General features: G+C 41.8%; 3 protein-coding genes across 4 annotated transcripts in view; 1 reads left to right on the forward strand and 2 right to left on the reverse strand.

Moving 5' to 3' along the window:
- The window catches only part of dachd (dachshund d), a 91,799-nt gene extending 84,440 nt beyond the window's left edge, over window positions 1-7,359 (forward strand). Inside the window, exons 11-12 of the mRNA XM_078286023.1 lie at window positions 510-578; window positions 4,864-7,359. Coding sequence (XP_078142149.1) covers window positions 510-578; window positions 4,864-4,901 — 107 coding nt within the window. The 3' untranslated portion in view covers window positions 4,902-7,359. The remainder of the gene's footprint in view (window positions 1-509; window positions 579-4,863) is intronic.
- An 8,550-nt stretch (window positions 7,360-15,909) lies between these two features.
- On the reverse strand, window positions 15,910-19,371 carry gpr18 (G protein-coupled receptor 18). Of its 2 annotated transcripts, none has more exons than XM_071923567.2 (2): window positions 19,265-19,371; window positions 15,910-17,941 (listed from the first exon to the last, which is right to left on the reverse strand). In XM_071923567.2, exons 1-2 carry the CDS (start codon window positions 19,282-19,284, stop codon window positions 16,915-16,917), a joined length of 1,047 nt encoding a protein of 348 aa, XP_071779668.2. In that variant the 5' UTR covers window positions 19,285-19,371; the 3' UTR covers window positions 15,910-16,914. The 2 variants fall into 2 exon arrangements, with proteins under 2 accessions (XP_071779668.2, XP_071779669.1); XM_071923568.2 differs by lacking the exon at window positions 19,265-19,371 and adding an exon at window positions 18,424-18,466.
- A 1,521-nt stretch (window positions 19,372-20,892) lies between these two features.
- Window positions 20,893-25,328, reverse strand: gpr183a (G protein-coupled receptor 183a). Its single transcript, XM_071923564.2, has 2 exons — window positions 25,164-25,328; window positions 20,893-22,780 (listed from the first exon to the last, which is right to left on the reverse strand). The coding sequence occupies exon 2, from the start codon at window positions 22,755-22,757 to the stop codon at window positions 21,663-21,665; it is 1,095 nt and encodes a 364-aa protein (XP_071779665.1). The 5' UTR covers window positions 22,758-22,780; window positions 25,164-25,328; the 3' UTR covers window positions 20,893-21,662.
- Between the last annotated feature and the right edge of the window lie 1,320 nt (window positions 25,329-26,648).

Raw genomic sequence — 26,648 nt, forward strand, 5'->3', positions numbered from 1 at the left:
TTACACTTTTGAATGATCCCTTCCCACATTATGTCCTGCCATAATATCCTGTTTCAACAGGAAATACATCACATTGATGCTCTCAAAATGTGCTTTCATTGTGACTTTAACAGTATCACTTAATGTGCTTTACTTTCATGCCAGCCATCATTTGCTAGGTGTTGTTCTGTTCAAATTGTGGATATTTTATTTGGACTGCAACTCTTCAACCGTTAAAATGCACATTGGCTTCCCATTCACATTATGTCCAATCAGGTCGCTCACTCTGTACATAGAACACACACAGCAGGACATGAAAACATTACGTCCACAGTATAGTGGCGTACAAGACTTTTCCATCATAAGCCTAAAGCAGCAGGATTTGTCCAGCACGCACATTCGGTTAGGTGTGACCGAGACGCAGCGCCAAGGCGTCGTCTCTTGTTTTGAATGAACGATGCTGTGAAGCTGGCATTGTGATAGGTGGATGTCAGGGATGTTTAACGGCGGTGATCCCTCTCTTCTCCCAGACTCTCTGACCCCTGAGATGGAGAGTGACCGCAGCAGTGGAAGAACAGATGCTGAAAGGACAATACAAGGTACAGGGGCTCAGATGAGACAATAAATCTCTCTCTCTTTCTCTGGCTCTCACTCTCACTGTGGCTCTCCTTCTCTCTCTCTCTCTCTCTCTCTCTCTCTCTCTCGCTCGCTCTCACACACACACACACACGCACACACACACACACACACACACACACACACACACACATACACTGCTACAGTTTATGAACATTAGTGTTTCTGTGCCTGCTGTTCAGGCATACAGCTCACCATCTGGGCCACAGCACTAGGTCAAGATCATTGGTTTTCTGCAGACATAATATTGTTCTTTTAGTCGAGTTTTAATGGCAGTGTTGCTTTTTGGATTCAAATTTATCTTTTCAGAAATACCTCTATATGCTTAAGTATACTGTAGGTGAAAGAGTGAAACGGCTAAGCTCGAAGGTCGCAGAGAAAGACTGAAGGAAATAGTTTGTTTACAGCTCAAGAAGCATTAATGAGTCATAAAACCACAAAAAGCTGTGGAATCCCCCCTTTGATAGTAATAAAAGGAGCAAATCAATCCATTTTATGAATAAGCCTTGTACATTTTTAATGGTTTGTTTGTTTGTTAGCCTTGGGGGTGCAGTATGTGTTTGGGGAGGGGCGTCGGAGTGATAACCTCTGTAGACTGCCTGCTATCTGTGTTTACCCAGATACAAGACACCTTGCAGAGGTTGAATATCCTCATTATTGCTAGAACGTCTTCCTTTAATATGCCTCTGCTGCGTCTGCTCAGAAGCGTCCTTATCAGCGAGAGAGGTCCCAATTTATCCTGGAAAATACTCCATGTAATTTGCTATGAAAAGTGGAAAATATTCATCTTTGTATGCAGTAATAAGTTAGGTCCCTTTAACTCTTTAATGTTTGATTAGTCTACTTGAACTGATATTTTGTTAAAGGGCAAAAAGAAAGAATTGGGCAAATTGTACTAAAAGAAATGATGACTCCTCCTTAATTAAATGTCATTCAGTCACTGGAGGGATCTGAAAGGGTTTGATGTCCAAAAAAAGGAAATCCATATGTCATCATTTAAATACAAAGATAACTTGCAGATAGAGTGCAATTATAGCCCCCTATTTCATACCAAATTAGTATATTTAGCCACTCTAATTTCTAACATTTTACAGTAATATGGAGAGACTCGGCTCTTTGTAGTAATAATTGTATCAAATTGAATGTCTTAAACTTTTTTTTTCCTCGCTGTGACTGGATATATTGCTTGTGTGCATGTATATGCGGGCGAGGACAGAAGAGAATTGAACTTACTTTGATTTGCTTACATGAGAAACCAAACGGAGGCTTTTGTTAACTAATCTCTGGTAGGGAACGTATGATGTGGCCATGGAGCATATCATTTCTGCGGTCTCTCAGTAACACTGATCGTTGCCCTGAAGAGTGGCATGAAGGGGGAAACTGAATAACAGGCTACACTCTGTGTTTTTGTTCAATTAGAGAAGCATTTGTCTGCCACCCATGTCTCCTCTGCTCTACTCTGCAAGCCTCGCTGTATAATTAACCTCAAATGGCAAAAAATGATGTTGATAAATTACACAAGCAAAGGGGGAAAAAACAAGCCTATCACTCGCATGAAAGCCGAGAGAAATGTGTGTTATATTCGCAACTCCAAACTCAGGGAGGGGAATGGAGAGAAGAAAAAAAAAATTAATGAGGGCATAATTTTAGAGAACTAATTATTTCTATTTGTCTTTTGTCACACTTCTCTAATTCTGCGATATTAACACAGTCTGTGTTTATTAATTGCTTTTACAGTGTTTTGAATCGGGTCCAAGAGGGAGCGTGGCTGTTTTCACAGGCAGGCAAGCTACTGGGACTGTACCTCGCCAGTACTGCCTGGCAACGGTGCACATATGAATATCTTCCCCAGTATCTTCTCTGGTTCCCGCCCGCTTCCCACTCGATGTGTTCGGCAAGTTTACACGACCCTGTGCACAGAGATAAAGTTCTTTGTTGCAAGATTAAACATCAAAACAGTTAAAGTGAAATTAAAATTAAATGAATGAATGTCACTGAAGCAAAAAAGACTGTAATTAATGGATCCCTTAATTGTCTTCATAAAATATTTGCATGGGCATAATTTGCATAATTTACATGTATTAATTAATCTTTCAAAGGAATTTTATGCTGAGAGAAGCCAAAAATTCCCTTTGTTTTATTTAGCATCTAATGAAATATTTATTCTCTTTAATGAACTTTTCATCTTGATTTGAATATAAAAATACTGAAGTTTTAACATATTTTAATGAGACATTCTTTCATAAAACAACGTGTCAAGACGTCACCGATTTTTCTTATTCGAGTATGTAAAGCAGATGTTTCAACATTTGTGGTAATGTTGCACGCGGATTCTCCGGGTAGCGGATTTGAATTAGTGAGATTTGCTTATCGAGCCTCTCCGCTGCTGATTCCCTGTCGTTCGTGATAATTTTATCTCCTCCAAGTACAATGCGGCGATATCTAACATCCTCTTCACAACTTATTAAATGTCATCATCTGTCAAACAATCGAATCGCCTTCGTTTTCATTAACATCCCCATAAACAGCTCCGACTGTGAGGCCGGTCAGACAGGCAGACAAACAAACAGGCAGACAGTGAGGTGAGCTTGTGATGTTTCGTCTGTTCTCGTTATGACAGCCGGGGATGTGTGTATCAAGTTGTGCATCCCACCCCACACTCTTAGCGCTCTCCGGCCCCCTCCTCGGGTTTTTATTTTATTCTTAGCGCCGCATTCATGCTGTAATGACTTTTACACATAACTCGGTGGTGTTGCTTGAATAGAGGCGGCCAGAGTGCAATGCCTTTGAGACCTACGGCAGTGCTGGGTAATTAGCCTGTGTGTTTGTACCCCCCCCCCCCCCCCACACACACACACACACACCCCCACCCCCTCACCCTCACCCCCAACACACACACACACACCCATTACACACACACGCACCACAACGCCTTTGTTGTCTCCACTCTCCCTGCACGACAATACGTAAACCACAGGCTGGAAAGGAGTTCGGGATGAATCACCGGACTAATTGATAAAACACTGATGAAGTAATGAGCACATTGGGAATCAGAGATTTGGAAATTAGTTCAAATGTTGAGGGGTAAAAAAGAAAAAAACAAAGCAACTAATGTCTTTTTAAATACAGAAAATAAACATGCAGTCCCTTCTCAGACCTAGATGCTGATTGTTAAAGTGTGAACGTACTGTAAGACATAGGTAATAGGTGTAACCGGGTGTATCGCACATGTCTCTATAGAATTCTAAGGAGTGGTGTCTCCTCTCCTCCGCCGCTCCTCTGCCGTGACGTCGTGTCATGTCCGACCGCCGTCAACACCTTGCCCCCCTAAATGTGCCGCCGCTTTGTCTTTTGAGTGTGCATTTCCCTTTAACAGTGAATTATTTAGGCCCACTGCCATAGAGAGGTATGCTTCTTAAAGGCAGTAATGTAGCATTCTCCGGCGGAGGAAATGTGAGGGTAATAAACGTCAAACATGCTCCTGAGCTGTGCCTAACAGATGCTTTTACCAGCTCAGCGTCGGAGCAGCGCTGCTCGCTCAGGCGAACACTCAGACAAGAGTGTTCTTCGGAAATGGACAAAGCTCGTTAGGTTGAAGGTGTCTGGAGATAGCATCGCGGAGGAATGTCTGCCGTTTTCAATAAACACTATTTCCATGCAGGAAATGTCACTTATAGAGCGCTTTACATCATGAGTGCAATATTATGTTCAAACAAGCGTATCAGGAGAGACGTCTTAAACACATGTGACATGCAATCCTGATGCCTGGAGTGCGGCTATCACAGCTCCTTTTACAATTTGTGTTTTGTTCTTAGTGAAATATGCATGCAGCGTTGTAATCATATTTGTATGAACTAACTGCTATATGTGATCTTAAATACAAAGACATCCTTATTTTCTCTCCACTGGACACCACAGCATGTCCCCAGTAAATTACATAGTTTACACAAGATAACATCTAGCATTGTTGCAAGTAATAAACTGAGATTATTACCCCAAATCACAGCACATCAGACTTTATCATGCTTGCTGTCATTATTGCTCACGTTATTTCTTTATCTTATGATATCCTTATATTGGTTTATAATTCCATAGTAATGCTGCTAAAAAAATAAAAGACTAGAGGGCAATATTTTGAGGCTCTTGAAAGCTACGTTTCATCAACAATCACATCCGGAGTAATGCATTTGCGTCAGCAGGATGTTGGCTGTTGGCTAATCTTTGGCTCCTGTGTGTCCTCTGTTGCAGATGGAAGACTGTTCCTGAAAACCACAGTGATGTACTGATAAGGCCACGAGGAGAGCTGGAGGAAATAAAAATAAGAAAAATAAAAAAACGAAAACCCATGAAGATTCTCAAGAGCCCTTAACCAGGGTGATTTAGTAGTGGAAAGAAGTCAAGCTGCTTGTAGGGGTTCAATGGAAGTGCTGTGTTCAGCTGGAGTCAGGTTGTGTCTGAATGTAGAATAAGAAGTCTTTTTCTCACTGAGGCCAACATAAAATAGTTTGATAAAGCAAGTTTTGACATAATGGGTTGGCTAAACTGAAGGATAAAAAAAATATATTGAGCACAGTAAAATGTACCAATGGTACACTGTTGGTAATAACTCATAAATTCACAGCACTGAAGATTTTTATACTGTATCTCAACCAGCGAGAAAGCTTCGAAAACAATTCGACTCTGGAGTTTTGTTTTGTATTTCAAATTGAATTTTGAGAAGATAAAAATGACACCTGGAGAAGAACCTTGTGGAAAAAATGTGAATCTATCCATGTGTTGATCAAAAGAGAAGACTGATGTTTGATTTTAATGTTTTCTAAATTAGATGACAATACAATCAAGTTTCCTTTTTACCATTGTTGTATATACAAGATCTGATGATAATGATAGGAGAACTCACTCTATCAAAAGCCGAGTGGATTGATAAGGTATGTGTATATAAAGTTAAGAGGTATTGTGTATGCAGTAGAGCTATTAGGCAAACAATACCACCATTTATATAAACTTACAGTTTTGTTTTGTTCTATTTCTGAGCCATCATTCTTTCAAATAGCTGCCATTTTGGTGAGAAAGCATGCAGGCATGTAAATGTTTGTCCTGGAATTATGATATTTAATAAATCCTATATTGTGCTGAACAAATACTAGGGTTGACTCACTCAAGCCCAAATGATTTTGAAAACATAATTATCAAACATTTCACTTTCAAATGAAGATTTTTGCTGTCAATAGTACTGTAATCTTTGTAACAGAGGTAATATTCCTTTGATTTTACTGTACATTTTGTTTGTCCTGAGACACGCTCCAAATCGACGCCTCTCAAGGCTTTTTTTTAATCCAGTCTATTAATGATGGCGTGTCGGCTTGAGGAACAGAAACAATCAGTCATGACACAACTTTTCAAAACTAAATGCCATTTAATTACATTGCTCAAATCCCTGTTCAACATACAGAGAGATTTTTTTTTTATTTTAGAATGTGTGTTTCATGCTATCCTGATGGAAAAAAAAATAAATCTCATCATAAGTAATCATTTGCTTGTTACTTTCCCTGCAGACAATACTTTTCCAATTTAGGTGCTAAAGCGCCGTGTATAAGTATATTCTCTAGACATGAGCTGATGTCACGATCTGAACAGCGAGGCGGTTTAGACTTTAACGTGTTGCAATCAGGAGAGGAAGAGTGTCCCATGTTCACCATGTGTTTGTTCTTTTTGTTTTCAATGGCGTGTCTGGGTCTGTTGTCGACTTGTCACTGATAACTTATATAGCTTCTCAAATCATCTCTTCATTGTACTTCAAAATTCAAATAAAGTTAACATGTTGATGATAAACAATGTGAGTTAACTATGTTGCCAGAGGTCTTGGACAAACTGCTGTGCAGCACTTCTGTTAACAACATAGACTTTTTCCCGATAGAGAGAGTTAGAAGTCACACATTAGATTGATTTAACATTCCAGACGCGGATGGAGATTGGAAAGGCCACTAACATGTAAGCGGGTGTGATTTTAGGCCTGTGTCATCACCACTGAGAGAGAGAAACGTAAGAGTTCAAGATGACCTGAAACAAATGCAGACAAGATTTGGGGCAGCTATTTCTTTTACGAGTCATTGTTGTGTTTCTGCCGTATTAGAAACTGACCTGTTTCTTTCTGAGCGAAGACCTTTACACTCAGCCCAGTGAGGTGAAGTCTTTTACCCATTTCTATGTATTATGTATGGCATAAAAACATGCAGGTATTCTGTACTGTAGAAAGATTAATGAGCATATTGTTCTTCACTTTGTATAGCAGTAAAGAAAATGTATGAGTAATCAAATGATGAGAATATCTTGTGTAAGTAATTCCTTTCTTTTCGGTGAGTGAGGGTGCGAGTGTGTATGTACCCATGCTTGCATGTGTGAGTGTTTTTTATGCACAGGCTAATCCTTCATAAAATATGTGTAAATGAGGGTCCGACCAAGCTCACTGTAAATAAATTATTTCATGTGTAATTTCAAGTGCAAGTGTACGACACTAATTCAAAATACTCCGCCATGAAATGAACTCTGTATTCTTTCTGAACTCCTTTAACCAATTGTACATAGAATCGTGCATCTTAATATTCCCTTTAACACGCCGGCTTTGAGGGTTTTGTTCATATGAAGATGTTCTGTTAATGTTACATTCTTCAAATTATCTGTTCTGCTTTGTAAATGTAACATTCTCCATTGTTGTGGCACTTCCCTGTCTTGAATACTGGTGATTTTTCATACAGATTTCTTCCTTTCCTCTTGTGTGTTTGTAATGATTATTGGCACTGACTGCTGCTGAGTGACTTTATTTGTTTTGCTCTAAAGCTGCACTAGTGATCCACAGGGATCACATCAGGCCCATTGGTAACAGGTACAGGCCCTTAAAACGTAGAAGAAAAAATATGGAATCGACATTGAGAGACAAATTTCTCTAGTAAGCAATTCTGAGTGAAATGTGTTGACACAGCATTGCTCGGCCCATTCCCATTTTGCATGCTTTTTAAAGCATGGCCGTAACACAGCCACAGAGATGAATAATTGACTGATTGCTGCATAATTCAACGCCGCATTGTAAAAATTCAAGGCCTGAAATATTTCAAGCTTTTCTTCTTTTTTTTATTAAAAATGAGGTTAAAGTTTCAATCAACCTTGAAAGAACAATATGACACACAATGGGCAATCAATCATGCAACGATACTTCTCATTGAGTTCAGACTCGGACTCCACTCCTCTTGAGCTAAATCCGGAGTGAGAGAAACTCTGACATCACGTCCACTTTATCCGTTTAATGACTCAATCGCTCCCCTTTGCTGCAGCGAAAGATTCACTCACTCACTCACTCACTTTCAACGAGCTCGTGAGATGTGGGTTGTTCACAGCTATTACTCAGATATTCTGTTTATTTCTCTATCTGATGCCTTTTTCTGCACTGGCAGCTGAGAGAAGAGGCCCCGGAGCTACATGTTTCATATCACTGCACATTTTGTAATAAATTCAATTCAGTACAAATATGACCATGAGGCACAAAGACTTTAAATACCAAATGTGCATTAGCGGTGTTGTGCTGCACTGTACTGCACTGTAGTGTGGGGAAGTGCGACGTTGATTGCATATTCAAAGCAGCGGCTGTGTCTATATATGTGAGGTTGTGTGGTGTACTTGCTTGGCTTGACATGGAGACATGCTCATGAAGACATCACCCAGAGATTATTCCACATGATCCTGTCTCTATCTCGCTGTTCTTTTGCCTAACTTCACATCGCCCAATCTGTTGTTGTTTTGTGCTTGCTTGGCTATTTGAAGATAAGTGGTCAGGCGGATTTTCTTCACCCTTGAAACTTGAAAAGTAAAAAAAAAAAGAAAAGTTTCACAAGATAGAAATGGACTTCTATTTATACCGCATTGTAGTGTCAACTGCATTGTTAACCTCAGCTGAGCTAATTCCTTGATCATGATCAGGAGATGGGCATTTAGTGAAAGCAGTAATATAGCATGTCTCTTGATAACTTGGTGCTGCCCCGAGTCTGTGGAGAGGCATTAGGAAGGTGCAGACTGATCGGCTGAAAGATAGGACTAATGTCACCTAATCAGATAGACCATTATGTATTAGTGAAACTACAAAACAGTTTTATCTGACAAGGGCCAGGCCACATTACCTAAATTAACATTTTGCAAGCGTGAACATGGAGGACCACAGAGGCGAGGGGAGGGCTATAGGAGTGCGGCCTGCGCTTAGACATTCGGCAGTAATTATTAATTTATGATTGTCTCTGGTCTTAATGAAAATGAAAGCCAGGAAAGAGAACAGGGAGGGATAATGTGGCGTGAAATTGAGTTTCATTTGTACAGGGGCCACCTTTTAACTCTGCGCTTCTTAGGCGGAAATGGAGCCGAGCGCTCCTCTCTCTCTCTAGAGAATGCGTTTCAGAGTTGGGTTTTTTTTTTTTTTTTTTTTTTATCATGCTCTCCCTCCTTTCAGTCTTTCAGTCAAAGCGTGTTCATATCCTCTTATCCTTTTGTGATATTTGGGGCCAACACGCCCTTTAACATCTCCATTACTCTCATAAGGCCTTTTCAAAATGACACAAGGCTCTTTGATGTCTGATAACTATGTCAACAAGTTTCTTGGATGGAAATGTCTCCGCACAATGCTTCTTTAATGTCAGCAGGGGAACTCGGAAAGGTCTCCGCCAAAGTATTGGAATGGAAGGGGGCAAAAACAAGTTAGATTGATTTACACAAGATTGTATGGAGCATAATGCCTTGTAGATACTGTATAACACAGAATCAACTCTGTTTGGTGGTGTGTGTGTTTTTTTTTTTAGGTTGGCAGATGCTGGAAGTGGCGCTCTCTGATGCGGGTGACATGCCATTTAAAGGCCTATACTGCATGTGCTATACTGAGGTGATAATGGTTACACAGTAGGAGTGATAGAGGTGAAAAGGGGGTTTGCACATACACAGTCCATGGATACCATGGGTGAGATGTTAAGAGGTAGTGAACATTTATAGATTGATGTATAACGATTTCATTTGAATAAAATGATTTATACAGCTTTATATCACCAGCTTACATTATGCTTACAATTACATCTGTTGTTCTGTCGTTTTTAGCCAGTTTTCTTCATTTTGAGCACATTCAATTTTGGCCAAGATGCATCATACAGTATTAGTGATTTTGGAGAGAATTCATCATAAGTGCTCTCTTTATAAAATTGCTCACAGCCGGAGTATCCAGATCACCAGCGTTAGTTATATTACATTTACAATTACATTTTTACAAGTGTGAGTGAGGGATAGTTAATTTAGTTTGACCCAAGAGCCCCGACGCTCCCCCAGATAGCAGATGGATGAGACCAGTGACCACAGGCATGAGAGTGTGTGTGTGTGTGTGTATGTGTGTGTGTGTGTGTGACTGTGTGTGAGCCCACAGGATTAGTCTTCATTTGGTACCTCTGTCATGAGGGAGGGAGGACTGAATACTGCGTGGCAGAGCAAAGAAAACACACAGGGTCAGTCAAACACACACACACACACACACACAGAGAAAACACACACACACTATTAACCTCCCCCCCTCAGCTCATCAACTTTATTTTGCAATCTTCCCTCAGAACCATTAGAATACCCTGAAGAAATGACTTTCCAATTAAAGGGGATCTAGGAGAAGAAGGTCTTTTTATCTCCGGCTCCTGGAGTTCTTTATTCCAATAATTTAAATTGGAATTGATTTTTCAATTTAGCCGCTGACTGCTACGGACACACAGCGCACGGCCAAATAGAGCTGCGTTCCCGGAATATTTGTCATGGCAGCGCGCTACACGTAAATTTGCGGCGGCCTCCTACACAGTAATGCGTTTCCTCCTGCTAGAACAATCAACCAGGACAACAAATTTCGGCCTGGTGTGATTATAGTGTCAGTCAGGAGGGCAGATTCTTTAACTCCACACACACTGTCTGTGGTATTCTGCGCACAAAAAAAAAAAAAAGATCAGTTGCCTCTTTCTAATTTCCCTCTTATCTGGCAGGTCTCCGCTAATTATTCCAATGGCAAAGAGCAGCATTTTAATATTTTTTGATCTGATCAAACATGTATAATCCCACGTGTCTAATTAGCTATGCATTAGCTATTAAGGTCAGCGGATGGGAAGTTCAGAGGCGCCTTCTCAGTGGTTTGTTGGGGAGAAAGCGCACTTGTAGATTTTCAGTTCATGGGGGCCTCTGTGCAGTAATCAGGGCCGCCGCTCTGTCCAAACATTACCATAACAGAACATTTCCCATGCCCTCAGAGCAGGGGGGGGGGGAACAGTAGTCGGTCCCGGGCAGGGAGCTCGAGCCTCACATGTGTAAGTTTGACAAACCGGGCCTATGAACACCGCAGCAACATCAGTTCCAGCTGCTTTCTAATGAGCACTTATTGTGTCCCGACTACGGCTCGCGCTTTATAGAGCCCGCTTCAAAGCCGACCGAATCCTACTCGAGCTGTTTTACAGATGCGTCGAGAAATCCGAGGCCGTTCTTCTGTGGACGAATGGTTCTGTCTTTCGCTGCTGACAGCTGCGCGGGCTTGTTGTTCGCTCTCTCCTGAGTTGTTTTAATAAAGTTGTGCTGCAGGAATAGTGGGAGAAGATTAATGGACGCACAGGAAGTGTGGCAGTTGTGAGAGGATGCAGGACAGAGCGGGCCAGCAGCCATCTGTTCCCTCTCCTTTACAGCTCTCTTAATGGAGAAGCAAACCAAACAACATGGATCTGAGCCCTGCAGACACACACACGCACAGACGCACACACGCGCACGCGCACACACACACGCACACCTCTATCGCACACAGCTAAACACAAAACATCACTTTATGTGACAGAGATGAGAGCTGGGCTTTTGTCATTGTATTCCCCCTTGTGTTGTGCGTGCATGCGTGTGTGTGTGTGTGTGTGTGTGTGTGTAATTGTGTGTGTGTGTGTGTGTGTGTGCCTGTGCTTTTTTTTTCTTCTACCTTTCAGCGAAATAAAGTTGGGCGTGAGCCACGGCTGTGAGATTTAGATGAAAGACACAGCCTGGATGGAACGTGATTAAGAGATATGTTCTTGAGGCAAAACAGGACTTGGCATTTGTTGAGACAAAACCTAATCAAATTAAAGCAAAACATGGCTATTGTTGTGGAGTGTGTTCTCTGGTTGTGTCATGTTTGAAATGAAACAGTGTAAAAAAGATACGGGCTTGTGTCTGCACAGCATCACGAACAGAGTGGTTTTATTCAGATTTACACACAGGCATTGACTAATGACGGCTGTGCCCAATGATGCCTAAAGCACTTTATAGGGCTGTTTAGGTTGTAAAGAGATGTTTACAATGATGGAGCTGAGTGGCTGACTGAGAGAGAATCATTGTTTACAGGTTCTATTGCTATTTCATATTAATTCGCTCATCAGAATTGCTAAATTCTCTATCGACATCCAATAGGCAGGACCCCCTCCAGGTAATTCTTCCTTCAGTAAGTATGTGTCGGCGGACGCCTTCCTCCCAGCAATTCCAATTCCTTACCAGTGCTGCATATTTATTATTAGCATATAATGAAATCTATAGTCCGACTGTTTCTCATTTTGTTTGTTTTGAATGAATGCAGCCCATGTCAAGTTAAATGACAACATGCGTCGTCTCTCTCTTTCTCCCAGTGAAGACATCTGTACGACATGATGAAGTTTCCTCTCTGAGTATCAATCCTGTAATTGAGCTCAGGGAGAGGAGACGTGATGTGCACACAGAGGAAGTGAAAGGCCTCTCTCTCTCTCCCCCCCCACTCTCTCTCTCTCTCTCTCTCTCTCTTTCTTTCCTTCCCTCTCTCTCTCCCTCTCCCCTCCTTTTTCCCAGGCACACACAGCTCCTCCACTCCTCCTCCTCTCTCTCTACCTGGCTCTTACGTTCAACTCGTCAATCAGCTCTCTTTAGATGCACATCAGGTGAAACGAGTGCATTAGTATCCGCCGCAATAATATCCCTCATGGTACTGTCCTATGGCCCGAGCCTCAGCGGAGACATGAGTGGAAACAATATGATTCCTTTAACGGCGTCTTTCACAACACGACGTCCTGAGCGAGGCGGTGTCGGCGGTGTCTCTCCCCGTGTCTCTTTAGCCATCTTGTAATGCAGCCCTCTCGTTCTGCTGTTACGATACCATGGATCATGAGGAAACTGAAGTGAGACCGGATTAAATATTAACACAACCTGACACAGTCCCCACCGGAGCCCCCATTCCACTTCACATGATACAATTAAAAACATTCCCAAATGCGCCGAGCCCAACACTTGAGAACGCTGTCAAGAACACGCCGCTTTACCGACTTAAAATAAATCTTATACTAATCTATGGAGAACCTGACAAGAGGAGACCAAGGTTTCCAGGCACTTAGCTGAGTAGAGAGTTGGAAAAAAAAAAGAAAAAAAAAAGAGGGCCTTACATTATTTATACGTGCTAATGGTGCTGCAACTGGCTGTGTGTGTGAATCAGCAACAGAACAATCTGCTAAAATAGACACACAGCTGTAATCAAGGCCATACATTTCCTCTCCCTCTCCTGTTCTCTGCTAACTGCAGGGTCAATTGGAGTCAGTTTGGTAGCGTTTGGAACTCTTGCAGTAGATTATCTCCTTTTAATGGAGACAAAAGACAAAGCAGTGTAGATTTTTATTGCCAAAGGAAAAAAAGATTACCTCTCTACTACAAAGCTACCCTGGGTAAACATGTTAGAAGCGCGCTGTGGAATACCTCACACAGTTTCTACTGGACATAAGACATTATTGTAAGGGGTGCGGCCGGCACAATGTACAGTACGAACCACCGCAGATAAGAACAATAGCTCATGTACTTAACCGAGTTCAGTCCACAAAAGGAATCTATTAGTCTGGTTGCACGGCCCTTAAACTGAGCATCACGGGGGGGACCCACTGTTGCACCACTAGATACACACACATGTGCCTCTCATTTCCTATGGCGGTCCAGAAGTATCCTTCAACATCCTATTGTAAAGTTTACCAGGGGAGAGGTTCTGTGTATTAAAGCGCCCTGAGAGAAACGCTAAATGATGTAAATGCAGGCAGCTGCTTGCTGCTAATGCACTGTAGATAGGGAGGCCCAGGCGAGGCTGGACTACACACAGCATATATATATAAAATTACTATAGGATCTCTTTCATGTCCTTATGTGCTCTAATGGGAACAACATGAAGACTAATGGTATAGTAAAAGTGTAGGGAACCGTCCTTTAAACCAAATTGCAATGTTGTGTTTCCACTGTTGCTCACAACACAACAACATGCCTGGGTGGCAAAAAACTGCTTTGGTTGTGTGTTTTGAAGGTTATTGTACAATATATTCATTGTATGTGCCCAATTTGCTCAGATAACAACATAACTGTGGCTTAAGCTGTGATTATCCTCCATAGCCTTGTGGTTTCAGACGATACTGTATGGTTTTGTAGGCTGTTTACTGCAACACCACCTACTGCACCTTATTCCTTTTTAATATCTAGAGGAGGCATTTGTCCCAAGTCCTCTTTAACCTTCATGACAGCATGGAACCTATACAAACAGGTAAGACTTTTAAACTCTCAAGGAACACTTTGAATCTTGGAAGACAAATAGCTCAACAAAGCACGATTTGGAAAACAAATACAGCAACACTGTGTCTGATCATCATTTGATAGTGTGCTGACACGCAAACTCTATTAAGCTGTCTTCAAATATGCAAAAATGATATGATTTTACAATGATTACATATTCACTTCCCCAGCTGGCTGGCTCCGAGCGTCTCCATTTGTCATCGACTATTGTGTCCAATTATATGATTAGCTTTGAACACTCCAGCACTTCGAGAGCTCTCGTGTGTTCTGCCGCGCAGAGTGATTCACAAACAAAGTCATTACAACATGTATTCACACATATCAAATAACAAAACAGATGGCCACTGCGCTTGCCGCCTGATTTGTTTTCCACACGAGCGGTAGAAAAAAAAAAAAAAAAAGTATTTTCTCTGAGCTTTGTTTAATGCTGACTGTTTTTATTCCCAAAGAAGAGCAGCTGGCTGTCGCGCTGTTAGATCAGCTCCTATGAAAGACAATCTTGTTTTCATTAATTTCTCTACAACAAAGGCACTTGTTGTGAAGATTTAGAATTACAGCGGGTAAAGCTTCCGGATAATTCATCACAGGGACTTGACAGGAAACTTAATTGTTTTAAATGCCAGTTGCTGTGTGCAGCGTGCTCGGTTGTTCTTTGATGTCTAACAGGTGGGACAGTTAGACGAACCTCTGATGTTTCATTTGACCTTTGACCTCGCGGTTATAAATCCTCTTGTAGTCCAGCGGCCAATAAACCTATCGTCATGTGATGAACTGCTGTACCCAGAATTCCACAAGACGAGTGTCTGCTGCCTCCTCTTATTATCCTCCCTACACCCTCCAGTCTTTACCTGTGCATAAACGCCAACCAACCACCAAACGCACTCATGTTTATCCTTTTACTGTTGTACCACAGCTTATTTACAGCTGGATTCATGCTCATCAAGAGACAGAAAAACAGATGTGATTTTCAGAGGGTATTCAGAATGTATCTCTTGTATGCTTTACAGTATATTTAATTGTGTGTGTGGATTCATTGGCCATACCAGACCAGTTCAGAGAATGGTCATGATACGTATGGTCACACCACACAACGCCTTAACCGTCTAATTGTATGAGACACTACACAGTCACTCAGCAAACACTGACTCACTGTCTAAGCCAGTTAGGACACACTCACTCAGCCCCTTCATTTTATCAATTGGCAACCACAAAGCGACCCTTCGCTTGGATGATATTTTGTGCAGGACACCTATCTGGACCATCATATTCAAACATGTATTTTTTTTTCTTGGTTTTAACTGAATAGTCACATTAACTCACAACTCGTCACTTGTCTTCTTCCATCTCAGGGATAAACTGAGGAGAAACTGCAGGATCTTGCAGCCTCGTGGTCATTTTGCTCCGGCGCTCCAGCTTTGAAAATGTTGGTGCAACGAAAGACCTGATATGAAAGCATCGCAGTGCAGTGCAGAAAAGGTTTTTCTCTTAAGGTTGCTTTAAATCTAGGTGAATAGCCACTCTGACATCTCTTGAGGATGTTACTGTAAAAGCACTCCAAGTGACTGAATCATTTAACATCTAATCAATACTATTTGCATTTGCGCCATAAACACATTATATTCTTATTCCTGTCTGATGACGCGGCCATCACTGTTGTTACAACCTCTGTGCGAGAAGGTGGAATCATGTTTATTTCATTGGACAACAGCTAGAATTTTTCACGAGTCATTGTAAAGTTGCACAGCTTGTAAGGCATAAAGAAAGTGAATGAAAGGAACCAAAAAAAGTAAAAACTACTCTACAGCACGCAACAGTAAAAACACATACAGTATCCACTCTAAATCTGGAGAAGACACCTCAGAAAAATCTTGCTCTTGCTCTGCCAGGTAGATGGGATCCGGCTGTGTTTTCTGTGACATGCTGCCATCACCTGGCCATGAAATAAACAACAGCTTTCACAAAGATTGTGGTTCTCATTTCCTGTATCAATGCACCTCCTTCTGGTTGGGTTTAAACTTGTCACTGCGGTGGTCGATGTGACTTGACACCAAGATAGATCGACAAATACAATAGTTAACTTCGTATTCATAAACATGACATAATGCAGCAATGGTGGTTAGATTTACTTAATCGTGAGCGTGTGCTCTGAAGTTAGTAAGAGGCAACATATAGTGTAAAAACCAAAAAAACACACTGTGACCTTAAAGACCCCACAATAATTTCCGGTTGGTTTCTTGTTCCGGATGCTGTCAGGCTTTTTATAGGTCATGCTAGATGTAGACAAGAGGTTGAGCAAAGTTTCTAGATTCATGCATAGTATCAAAACAACCACTAAGATTCTTCTAGGAGGCTTATTTTAGCCTTCATATGTTTCACCTGAGCCAGAGATGCTGGTGCTTTGTCTGCCAGAGCAAAGATGCGTTGAAATCATCTCAAGTCTCATGGGTGAGCCAATCAGCTCAGAACGCAGATGTTTATGCCACAACAACAATACTCCCATACTGTGAGTGTGAATTCACATCTTGGAAATTAATTACAGTTTTTGATCCGTTTGATAATGAACGCTTAGACAGTGTAATGTATTCAGCGTTGCACTATGCCAAAACATGCACAAGTACATTGTACATACATACAGCATGTGAGACATCAGTGTCCTTTTTGACATGGAATAGTTCATATCATTGCGCTGGTCAAGTTGCTCATTGATCGTATGCTGCCTGTGTGTGTGTGTCGGCTCTTTCTCCTTACACTTCGCAGATAGTTCCTATACAGAATCACACTGATCACCCTGTCCTGGAACTGCTTGGAGACGATGTAGTACAGAATAATATCTAACACTGTGCTCATGTTCATCAGGAATGTGGTGAAGGCTCCCCATGTGTTGTAGTCCCCTTCTTCACCCCCCTTCAGCAAAAGGACCGCCAAACACACATGGAAGGGCACAAAACACACCAACACCTGGATGATGAGCGTGATGATAATCCGGATGGACTTCTGCTTCACTTTAGGCTTGAGTTTAGAGGTGCGGCCGTGGATCAGATTGTCCACGATGACGACGTAGCAGCCGATCATGATGAATATGGGCACCAGGAAGAAGAAGACGAGCCGCACAAAGTGGACGGGGTTGTCGCGGCGCAGGTGGATGATGTCACGCGTCTTGACGCAGGTGGTGAAGTTGGAGGCGCGGTCGGGGTCGTCCTGGTTGAAGAGCAGGGACACGGTGCTGCCCAGGGTCATGACCCACACCCCCAAGCTCGCCACCACGGCCTTGGGGATGTTCTTCAGCTCCTTGCCGTGCTTTGGCTGGACGATGGCCACGTAGCGGTCGGCGCTGATCAGAGCGAACAGCCACAGCGCCATGCAGGGGTAGAAGATGGTGAGGGCCGCGCTGATCCGACAGAACAGGTCTCCGAAGGGCCAGTAGTCCTGCTGGTTGTAGGCCATCCTGAAGGGGAGCAGCAGGATGAAGATGAGGTCCACCACCGCCACGTTGATCATGTAGACCGTGACAGAGTTCCTCTTCTTGGTGGTGAGGGCAAACACCCATAAGGCGGTGAGATTGACTGTGACTCCTATGATGAAGATGAAGCCGTAGAAGATCAGGCCCACCATGCGGTACTCCACCGGAACCTGCTCCAGCTGCACTGCACTGGACTCCACCGACATGTTGGAAGTATTCAGATCCAGCTCCATACTGCAGCTTTAATTCAGCAAAGAGAGCAAAATGTTTAGAATTACTGTCAATCAGGGGAAAACATTGTTCTTGTTTTTTCTTTTCCTTAATCATGCCTTTTCACTATCTGTAGGCCATTTGTTATAATTTGAGATGAGGTCCTTTTAATTCACATATCTTGAAAGGTCACGTGCTGCTCGGTAGGTTATAACAAGAATAAACACAGGAGGTGTTTGTGCCATCTGTGGCGTCCCTTTAATAAACAATCTGTGTGAAATGAATAAAGTCCACCTATCTAAGCTAAACTAGATTGTGTAAATGCTGGTTTTCTGGGAACTTACTGCCAGATACCAAACATATCGCAAAAAACAAAACAAGGAAGCTAATTCTCAGTACTAAAAGATTTGCACATTGATTTGTGTTGCCTTGAAGTATCTGTTAGTGGCAGATTTGATTGAGTTTCAAACAATCTTATGAGCAGGAGAAGGTAATGCAACTTTATTACATACCTCTCATTATGTGCAGATACATGGCTCAATGGGCCACATGAGTTGGAAATATCACAGTAATTATAGAGATAATAAAACTCCCTAATGCCGGTATTTTCCTCTCAGCCAAGGCGCAGTGCCAGCCATATGAAAGTTTCTTTGTTTGAGAAAAAGAGGAAATTTGTATGAAACAAACAGGTTCCCAGAAGAAGTACTGAGGTTGAAATGGCCAGAGGCTGTTTCTAAATGTGTATCTGTATTTCACAGTTTGCAGAACCTGCTGCTAGATCATTTGAATACTTATTTTTAAAACAGCTGTGCAGCTGCAGTGTGAGAGCCAGGGGAAGTCAAAGACAGCATATCTGTCTAAATGTGTTATTCTATAACCTTATGTTACATAAACAAACAAGCACACATACAAACTATATAAAAACTATATGTATATATATATATATACACGTTTATACAAATATACTGTATATATACTGTATACACATTTTGGAGAAGCAATCTGTGTCTATAGGGTAGAAAAATGGAAGTGAAATTATTATCGATGGGAAACTTTTGAGTGTCTTGATAAGAAATCATGTGACTACGATGCCTTTGAAGTGCTTTAAACTATTCACTTTTTTCTTTGATAAATGATATAAACCACTAATTACTATACTGTATATTGTGAATTTTGGCCATGTAAAGGAACAAACCAATTACTGAACACAATTATTGCCAAGCTACAGCATGAAGCAAATGAAGTGATGTGAAGCAGCATGTGCAGTAACTCTCAAACCCCCAGTCTTGTTTTTCATCTCAAAAGTCAAACAGATCAGATAGCATCATCTGTACAATTAATGACCGCACTTACCACAGGTATCTTTTCAGCATTTCCTAGGCATCAGCATCTTGATAACAAGCCCTCACCAACAGGCTTGTGAAGCAGCACGGCCATTTCTGCGAATGCTCTGCTTTAACAGCCAAAAGAGGGAAGTGAATACTTTGTCTATTTCAGAGGGTGATACTGATGGAAACGGCGGTGACACAGAGCGGAGAGTAAAGCCCCCATCACTTCCTGTGTCACACACACACGCTGTAGTTTCTGGTACAGTACCTATACAGTATCTACAGTCGGAACACAAAGGGCTACAGCTTTCCGCGTTCTGCAATTACACCCCCTTAAAGAAAATGATGTGCCATTAGAAGTGGGAGTGTGTTTGGCAGGCAGAGAGATGGCAGATTTAGGGCGAGTTATTGATTGGAAAAGTGGGGTCTGTCACAGCACATTAGTTCTCAGGGGAGTAATCCACAGCAGGTTGCTGTGAGAAGCATCTGCTGCCGGAGAGAAGTAATTAAAAACAGGATGTTGAGGCAGTTGCCATATAAACAGGAAATAAGACGGTGGTAATAGACACTTCACGCTGATGCTGTGCGATGGTTTTACACCACGTCGACTTAATGGATGCAAAGCGCATACCTCAGGTGAAATGCTCAAGGTCAAGCCGGACTTGAATACAGATTAATGCGTGTATATGCGTGTGTGTGTGTGTGTATGTGTGTGTGGGTGTCTGGGTGTGGGTGTGTGTGGGTGTGTGTGTGGGTGTGTGGGTGTGGTTGTGTGTGTGTGGGTAGGTGGGTGTGCATTACCGCCATTTTGGCACAAAGACCATCTTTTATGAATCAAAACTTCTTCCCCTGCTCTCCTAACTAATATTTTCCATTACTATCATAGATCTTCTGAGATAGAAACTCTGTCTCACTTTCCCACGCCTTACGACATTTCCCCTCCCTGTGCCATGTGACTGCTCTCCACAGCCCATTTGATCTCCACAAAGGTTACAACTATTTGTCACATTATTTTGTTTTTGATGAGCCAGGTTTCTCACTTGGTTAGCTCGGGCGCACTTTTGTTTATGGCACTATGGTTGAGGAGCTTCTTTCCAGGGTCACTAAATTGCCGTCATCCCTCTCGCTCTCCGGCTCTCTGTGTGTTATTGGCACAGCGTGTGCGTGGAAGAGCTGCTTATTCAGTCTAATTCTTATTCCTGAGAAATAATTATCTATCTGCTCGTCCTCTCAATGTGTCTTAAAAAATCTCTTACCAGATGGCACTTTGTGTTCATGGCAATATGTTGTTATGACAACAGTCTGTGTGATGTTTTCTTCTCTTTGATACCCATCATGCGGTTGCTTCTGTAAGGCTTCCCTCCCATAATGAATCTCTGGTCTATATTAATCAACTCCTGTAAAATACCCAATATAAGGGAATTTTTACATATAGTTTCTAATGCATCATCATAACACCTAGGTGTGTCTCCGCAGATTGCCTCTCACATTTCCCTTTCTCCAATTTCTGTAAACTCTGCAATTTTCACAGTATATCTGAAAGAGAGAAGTACTCTGTGCTATTTAAGATTAATAGATCAAACTGTTTTTTTTTAATTTATTTAGTTACTTCCATGAATATTTAGAGGATTATGTGATTGCCTGTGAAATGCCCGTTTGACTTCCTTTACCGCATTTTTACTCTTGCAGTGTTACACTGTCCTCTGGAGGCTGAAAATAATCACTACAGCATACTTTTTTTTTTTTTTTCAGAGGTTTAGGCGGTAAAGTGTGCCTGATGTGAGAGCTCAACCACACCCAAAAAATCACATCAGCAAATTAGGAAGTTTTAATTGTTTTCTATAGGTACTCAAACATACATCATACATATACTTTTTCATTTACAAATAAAGGAAAGTCAATTAACCTCATTGACAAAAGTGGAAATTCATTTTTTAACAAGAAACAACAATATTTTAAGAGACACAATGTCCATTTGAATTAACATGTTCTTATGTTATGCTACTATTTACAGATATTCACAAGCATGCTTTATCAAACAGTATTCTTTGCTTTTTTGCTTTGCTGCAATATTGCCTTCATTCCTGAGTAATTCTGTCACTATTAGCAATGAGAGAATGTGGAAACAGGAGGTGCTGGGTTTTCCTTCTCTATAAAATTCTCAGCCATTCCTTTGATGTCTTTTCTTTTACCAGTTGATCTGGTCTATTACAGCTGCATTCCTATTCTCACAGATGTTGAGTAGCTGATCCAGGATGACTTGAGTATCTCCATTTCGATGTCTCAACTAATCAGTTTGATCCACAGTTTCATTAGTCCTGATTGCAGTAGGCCCACAGTCTCTCTCGTCCTGTGTAACCCTCAGTGCCTCCTCTTCCTGCAAAGTGTATCTGACCCTGTGTGATCTCCTCCATGACAGTCTCTCACTGGTTGTACTTGGAGCTGTTGAGCTGGATCTTGTTGCTGTCGATGACGTCTCTGGAGGAGCCCTCGGGCGAGGTCCTCACTGCGCTGGAGAACGACACGCTCACCTGCCTCTTCAGCAGCTTCAGAACTTTCCTCTTGTAGCCCTTACAGGCAAAGAAGTAGATGAAGGGATCCAAGCAGGAGTTGAGGTTCATCAGGCACACGGTGAAGTGCAACGACACCTGGAAGGCGGTGAGGTCGGCGCAGTCGGGGTTGGACACCAGCTTGCGGATCATGTACTGCAGGAGGTCGAGGTGATAGGGGCTGTAACAGATGACGAACACCAGGGACACGCAACAGATCACCCCGATGGCCTTGCGGCTCCGGCCGGACTTCTCTGTCAGATGGTTGGTCTTGGCGGTGAGGCGGAGTTTGGAGCACAGGACGGAGTAGCACACCAGGATGGTGACCACAGGGATTCCGTAACCCAGGATGACGGCGCCGATCAGTATGAAGGCAATGTTGTCCACTGTCTCAAAGTTGGGGTATTCCATGCAGGTGATGTAGCCGTCTGGCTCCTGGTGGGTCATAGGCATGCCGAGGAGGGGGAGGGTCTGGGCGAGGACCAGCAGCCACACGCCGACACAGATGTAGCGGACGTTGCTGACCTTCCGGAAGCGGGCGAAGCGCAGCGGCAGGACCACGGCGATGAAGCGATCTACGCTGAGGCAGGTCATGAAATTGACCCCCGCGTAGGTGTTGATGTAGAAGATGAAGCCCGAGACCTTACACAGGGCCTCGCCCAGGGGCCAGTGGAAGCCCATGGCGTAGTACACCACCCTCAGAGGCAGGGAGAGGGTGAAGAGGATGTCCGAGACGACCAGGTTGAGAGAGTACAAGGTGGTGGAGTTTATCTTCTTCAGGTTGGGACGGATGACGTGGAGGGCCAGGGCGTTACCCAGCAGCCCCACAACGAATACAACGGAGTAGAAAAGAGGCATGAGGACCCTGGCATATTCCCGGTGGGCATATAGGGTGTCACAGGTGCCCATGTCAGACTCATTGGTGCTGGCTGTGTGGGTAATGTCTGCAGACACAGTGGTGGAGCCCATCTTGATGTTTAGGGAGCCAGTAACTGCAAAACAGACAAATCAGTTTTGTTAATGCTTTGGTTGAGCTTGGGGGTTTTCTTTTCTTTTCTTTTCTTTTCTTTTCTTTTCTTTTCTTTTCTTTTCTTTTCTTAGGTAGAGGAAGGCTAATAGAGAAAATTTGAATCAGGTTTTTGGTATTACTGGAAACGGAAAGACAACATTTCCACTATCTCTATTTCTACTCCTAAAGCAATAATGAAACATTGAGCCTATTTTTGTTGAAATGAAACTGGTTTGCTGTACAGGTTTTCTGTATAGCAAAACACATCTGTTGGCTATCTAATACAAGACATTTCTTTCAAAAAGGAAGTAAAACCAGTTGTTTTTCATTACTCCTCTCCAGACAGCATGCAATGTAATGTTGAGGGGCTGCTTCCTAACAAGCAGCATGATACTTTGACAAATTCTGTTGCGCTTTTAATATCTTACTTATTTTTTACCGTGGTCATATACACTGTTGAGGAAGTTTTAAAAAGGTCAAATTCAAATTTTAGTTTCATTCTAACGAATAATACACAAGCATCTGTATGTAATGACAGCAATGGTACTGTATATGTGAGTAGTAATTAACATATATTTTTGCTGCTTTCACCACATGATGAAATGGCTCTTGCTAATGAGACATGTTGGGACATGTGACCACGATTTTGTTTCACTTTCCCCTTTTAACTCTGTTTCAAAGGATAAACAGGGAGCAACTAGGGTGAAATCTCAACTGCCTTTTTTCATTAGTTTCATAATTAGACAGATGACACTTGTCCTACAGCACAGGAATAGCTCTCTACAGAGTGTGATGACAGAAGTTGCTGTGTGGTGTGTAGTGCCATCTTGTGGCTAAAGGTCCTCAATGAGCAGAGAGCAAACTCCACATTCACCCTTGCCACAATCACTAGCAAAGCCTTTGCACAGCCATATTTTCACATTTCTTGGTAAATTCAAGACAAGAAAGGAGTGCGTGTACCTGATACACACAAGTCAGACCTGAGACTCTTTGAGATCTGACCGATAGAGTGATTCACTAATAATTTCTGCGATCAACACAGGTCAAATACTCATATTTCTCATAGCTCTTTTCAGTCTGCAGTTTTGACATATGACACATACAGTTTATTATGTGAAGATACCAAAATGTAAATTACTGTGAGTGATATTTGACATCTATTTGCATATGAGCGTGAAAGAAAAGAGAAGAAAGGTAAGCTGAGCACTGATCCAGTCAGGAGAGGTCTCTGTGCTCCATTTACAAACTCCTGCTCCATTTACAGCCAATAACCTTTTTGACTCACAGGACATAGCTGTTCGTCCATGCTCTTGTTTGTAGCTAAAAGTGACATGACGGAAGTCTGTGAACAATTCCAGGGCTTTACTGTGATTGTGAATACAGCTGTGGCGCTCACTCTCACACCACAGAAAACATGGTGTTGAGAGACAGCGTTGTATACGAGGAAGTCAGCTTCCCCAGGGTGCTCTGCCATAGAATGGCCGCCAGTAGGAAAGTCAAATTGTCTGAGCCAAAATCATGACCCACTCTAACCGCAGCTATCTGCTAGAGCACATGGGGCAGTGAAGAAATATGTTTCCTGGCTCATTAACACAAGTGAAGGACTCTTGATGGGGAATTCAGTAACACCATCTTTCTTATGCCTGTCTCATAAAAACAACTTTTCCTTATTAGATTAATTAGATTAATCTGAGATTAATCTGTATTTAATGTCAAGAATACTTTACATATGGTAACATTTCACGGGGGAAAAACCCCTTTCCAAGAAGTTGTGAAATGTATTTGCATCTAACTGTGACAGAGTGTTGCGCCTCTGATTGGTCGGATCCATAGAGTAAAATGTCACTTTCATTTCCAAAACACTTGATTTCTATTTTGGAAGAAAAAAAAAACCAATTACCTAAAATCCATCATTCATTATCTCTAAAATATAGAGGATCCACTCTGTAAAAGTGTGATCATTTGTCAATCAAGCACTTTTAAAAAGTGTCATTCTATTGACTTATTTCATTTTTGTTCTATCTTTTTGTAAGAGTAAGTTTCAGGTTTTTTTTCAAATGGTGCATATCTCATTTTGGAACAAATTATCATTTTGACACAGTGCAGATAAAATCCATTATTTTATCTTACTTCTATCTTATCTCCAAACTCGTGATAATGCTGTTGTTGTTATGAGTCAAGACGCACATATGTACCACATATAACATATATAATATCATGAGAGTTCAAATTCAGCTAGACTGGTGCTCCCATTAGAGACAGTGTATTTTATCTTTCACCCATTCATTTTCCAGCCCTTTTCTCATCTATGTCATCAGGAACAATTAAAAGATGAATTAAAATCATGGTTAGGAGCGGGAACTTACCAAACAGAAGAGGTAGTTTAATCGTCAGACTGACTGAAGTTGCATCGATCCTGGCAGCATGCCACTTCTTCTGTGGGGTTTGTCTCTAATACTGAATCTGTCCTGGCGGCATTAAGACCATGCTGGCCTAACTGAGAGTGTGACACACAGAAGTCTAGTTCTGTGGCTGCCAGTAACCATAGTGACAAAATATCCTGTTGTAGTGATCTCTCTCTCTCTCTCTCTCTCTTTCTCTCTCTCTCTCTCTCTCAGGCTCTATCTCTCTCTCTCTCTCTCTCTCTCTCTCTCTCTCTCTCTCTCTCAGGTTTTATCTCTCAATACAGGATTTTGAAATATTCCCCTTAAAGGTTACATCAAATTGCATGATTGCATGATTGCCCACACGTCATAGTGACCGCACTCAAAAAATGTGATACTAAATTTACTTACTTATTTACTTTACTATCTATTACTGTTATAGTGTGGAGGTAACATGTATGTAATATTTAATTTTGCCCATAATCCTCCCTTGTGATTAGTATGCGGTATTGCGGTACATGAAAGTAAAAAAAATCAAAATTTCAGAACAACGTGTTGTGCCATGTGCATGTACCCAGGGGAGGATGTGGCTTCAGCTGTGTAGATGGCAAAGTCCAGAGTCTCAAAATTGTTATTTTTTACTTGCACAACAATGCTCTCTTTCAATCTCTTAGTCAACTTCAGTGTCAAGTCTTTATTTCAGTATTATCCAAATGTTTACCTGCACAATGTACAAATGAGAGACTATAAATGAGGAAGTTCCCCTTTGCTCTAGAAGCCTACTACCTACTACCTACTACTTGTTTTGATGTTTTGAACTGAGAATGACTATCAGACAGGAAAGCCCCATGTAAAGTTACCATTTTACTTCAGACACATGCTCTGATTTCTTTAGAAGGCTATCTGATATGATTATGTTCTTCTTCTTCTCCCCATCTCTAATAACAGATCCTACCACTGGAGTGCTTCTGAGAAAAGTTTGGAGAACCAACAAGTCATATCATATAACCTGTTTTCCAATATTTGCTGTTCATATTTTGATTTTTACTTTGTATGAAAACTAATACAGTAAGCAACACATTTCTTCAAGATTATTACAAAATCTAGCTTGTGTAATATAGCTCTCTCAGAGCTGATGCGGCTGCAACGAGCCTATACTATGGATCAATTATAATTGGCAGCAACTACAGTAGTGGGAGTGCTGCACCGATTATTTATTAGCCTAGTAGTACCATGACAGTATTCATCAGTAGTAGTAACAAGTATCATCAAATGTGTCCTCCTCAAATCATCAACCATACTCTGAGGTGAAAGCATGTGTAGATGTCAAATAGCCACAAATAAGCTCAGTAAACAGACGCATAGCCTAGTTTAAGGTGAAGGAGCAACAACACCAGGGAGGAAATAGAGACTGAAATGCAAAGGTGTGAAAGAGTAGAAGCAGTTTTAAAATACAGAACTATATCA

This window comes from Centroberyx gerrardi, chromosome 10 (assembly GCF_048128805.1).
Source record: "Centroberyx gerrardi isolate f3 chromosome 10, fCenGer3.hap1.cur.20231027, whole genome shotgun sequence".
NCBI lineage: Eukaryota > Metazoa > Chordata > Actinopteri > Beryciformes > Berycidae > Centroberyx > Centroberyx gerrardi.

Bases quoted from the DNA above. Each gene is read 5' to 3' on its own strand.
- gpr18 (XM_071923567.2), bottom strand. From the start codon at position 19,284: ATGCTGAAAAGATACCTGTG. The intron at 17,942-19,264 runs GTAAGTGCGGTC...GCTGAATTAAAG, and splicing joins ATGCTGAAAAGATACCTGTG to CTGCAGTATGGAGCTGGATC.
- gpr183a (XM_071923564.2), bottom strand. From the start codon at position 22,757: ATGGGCTCCACCACTGTGTCTGCAGACATTACCCACACAGCCAGCACC.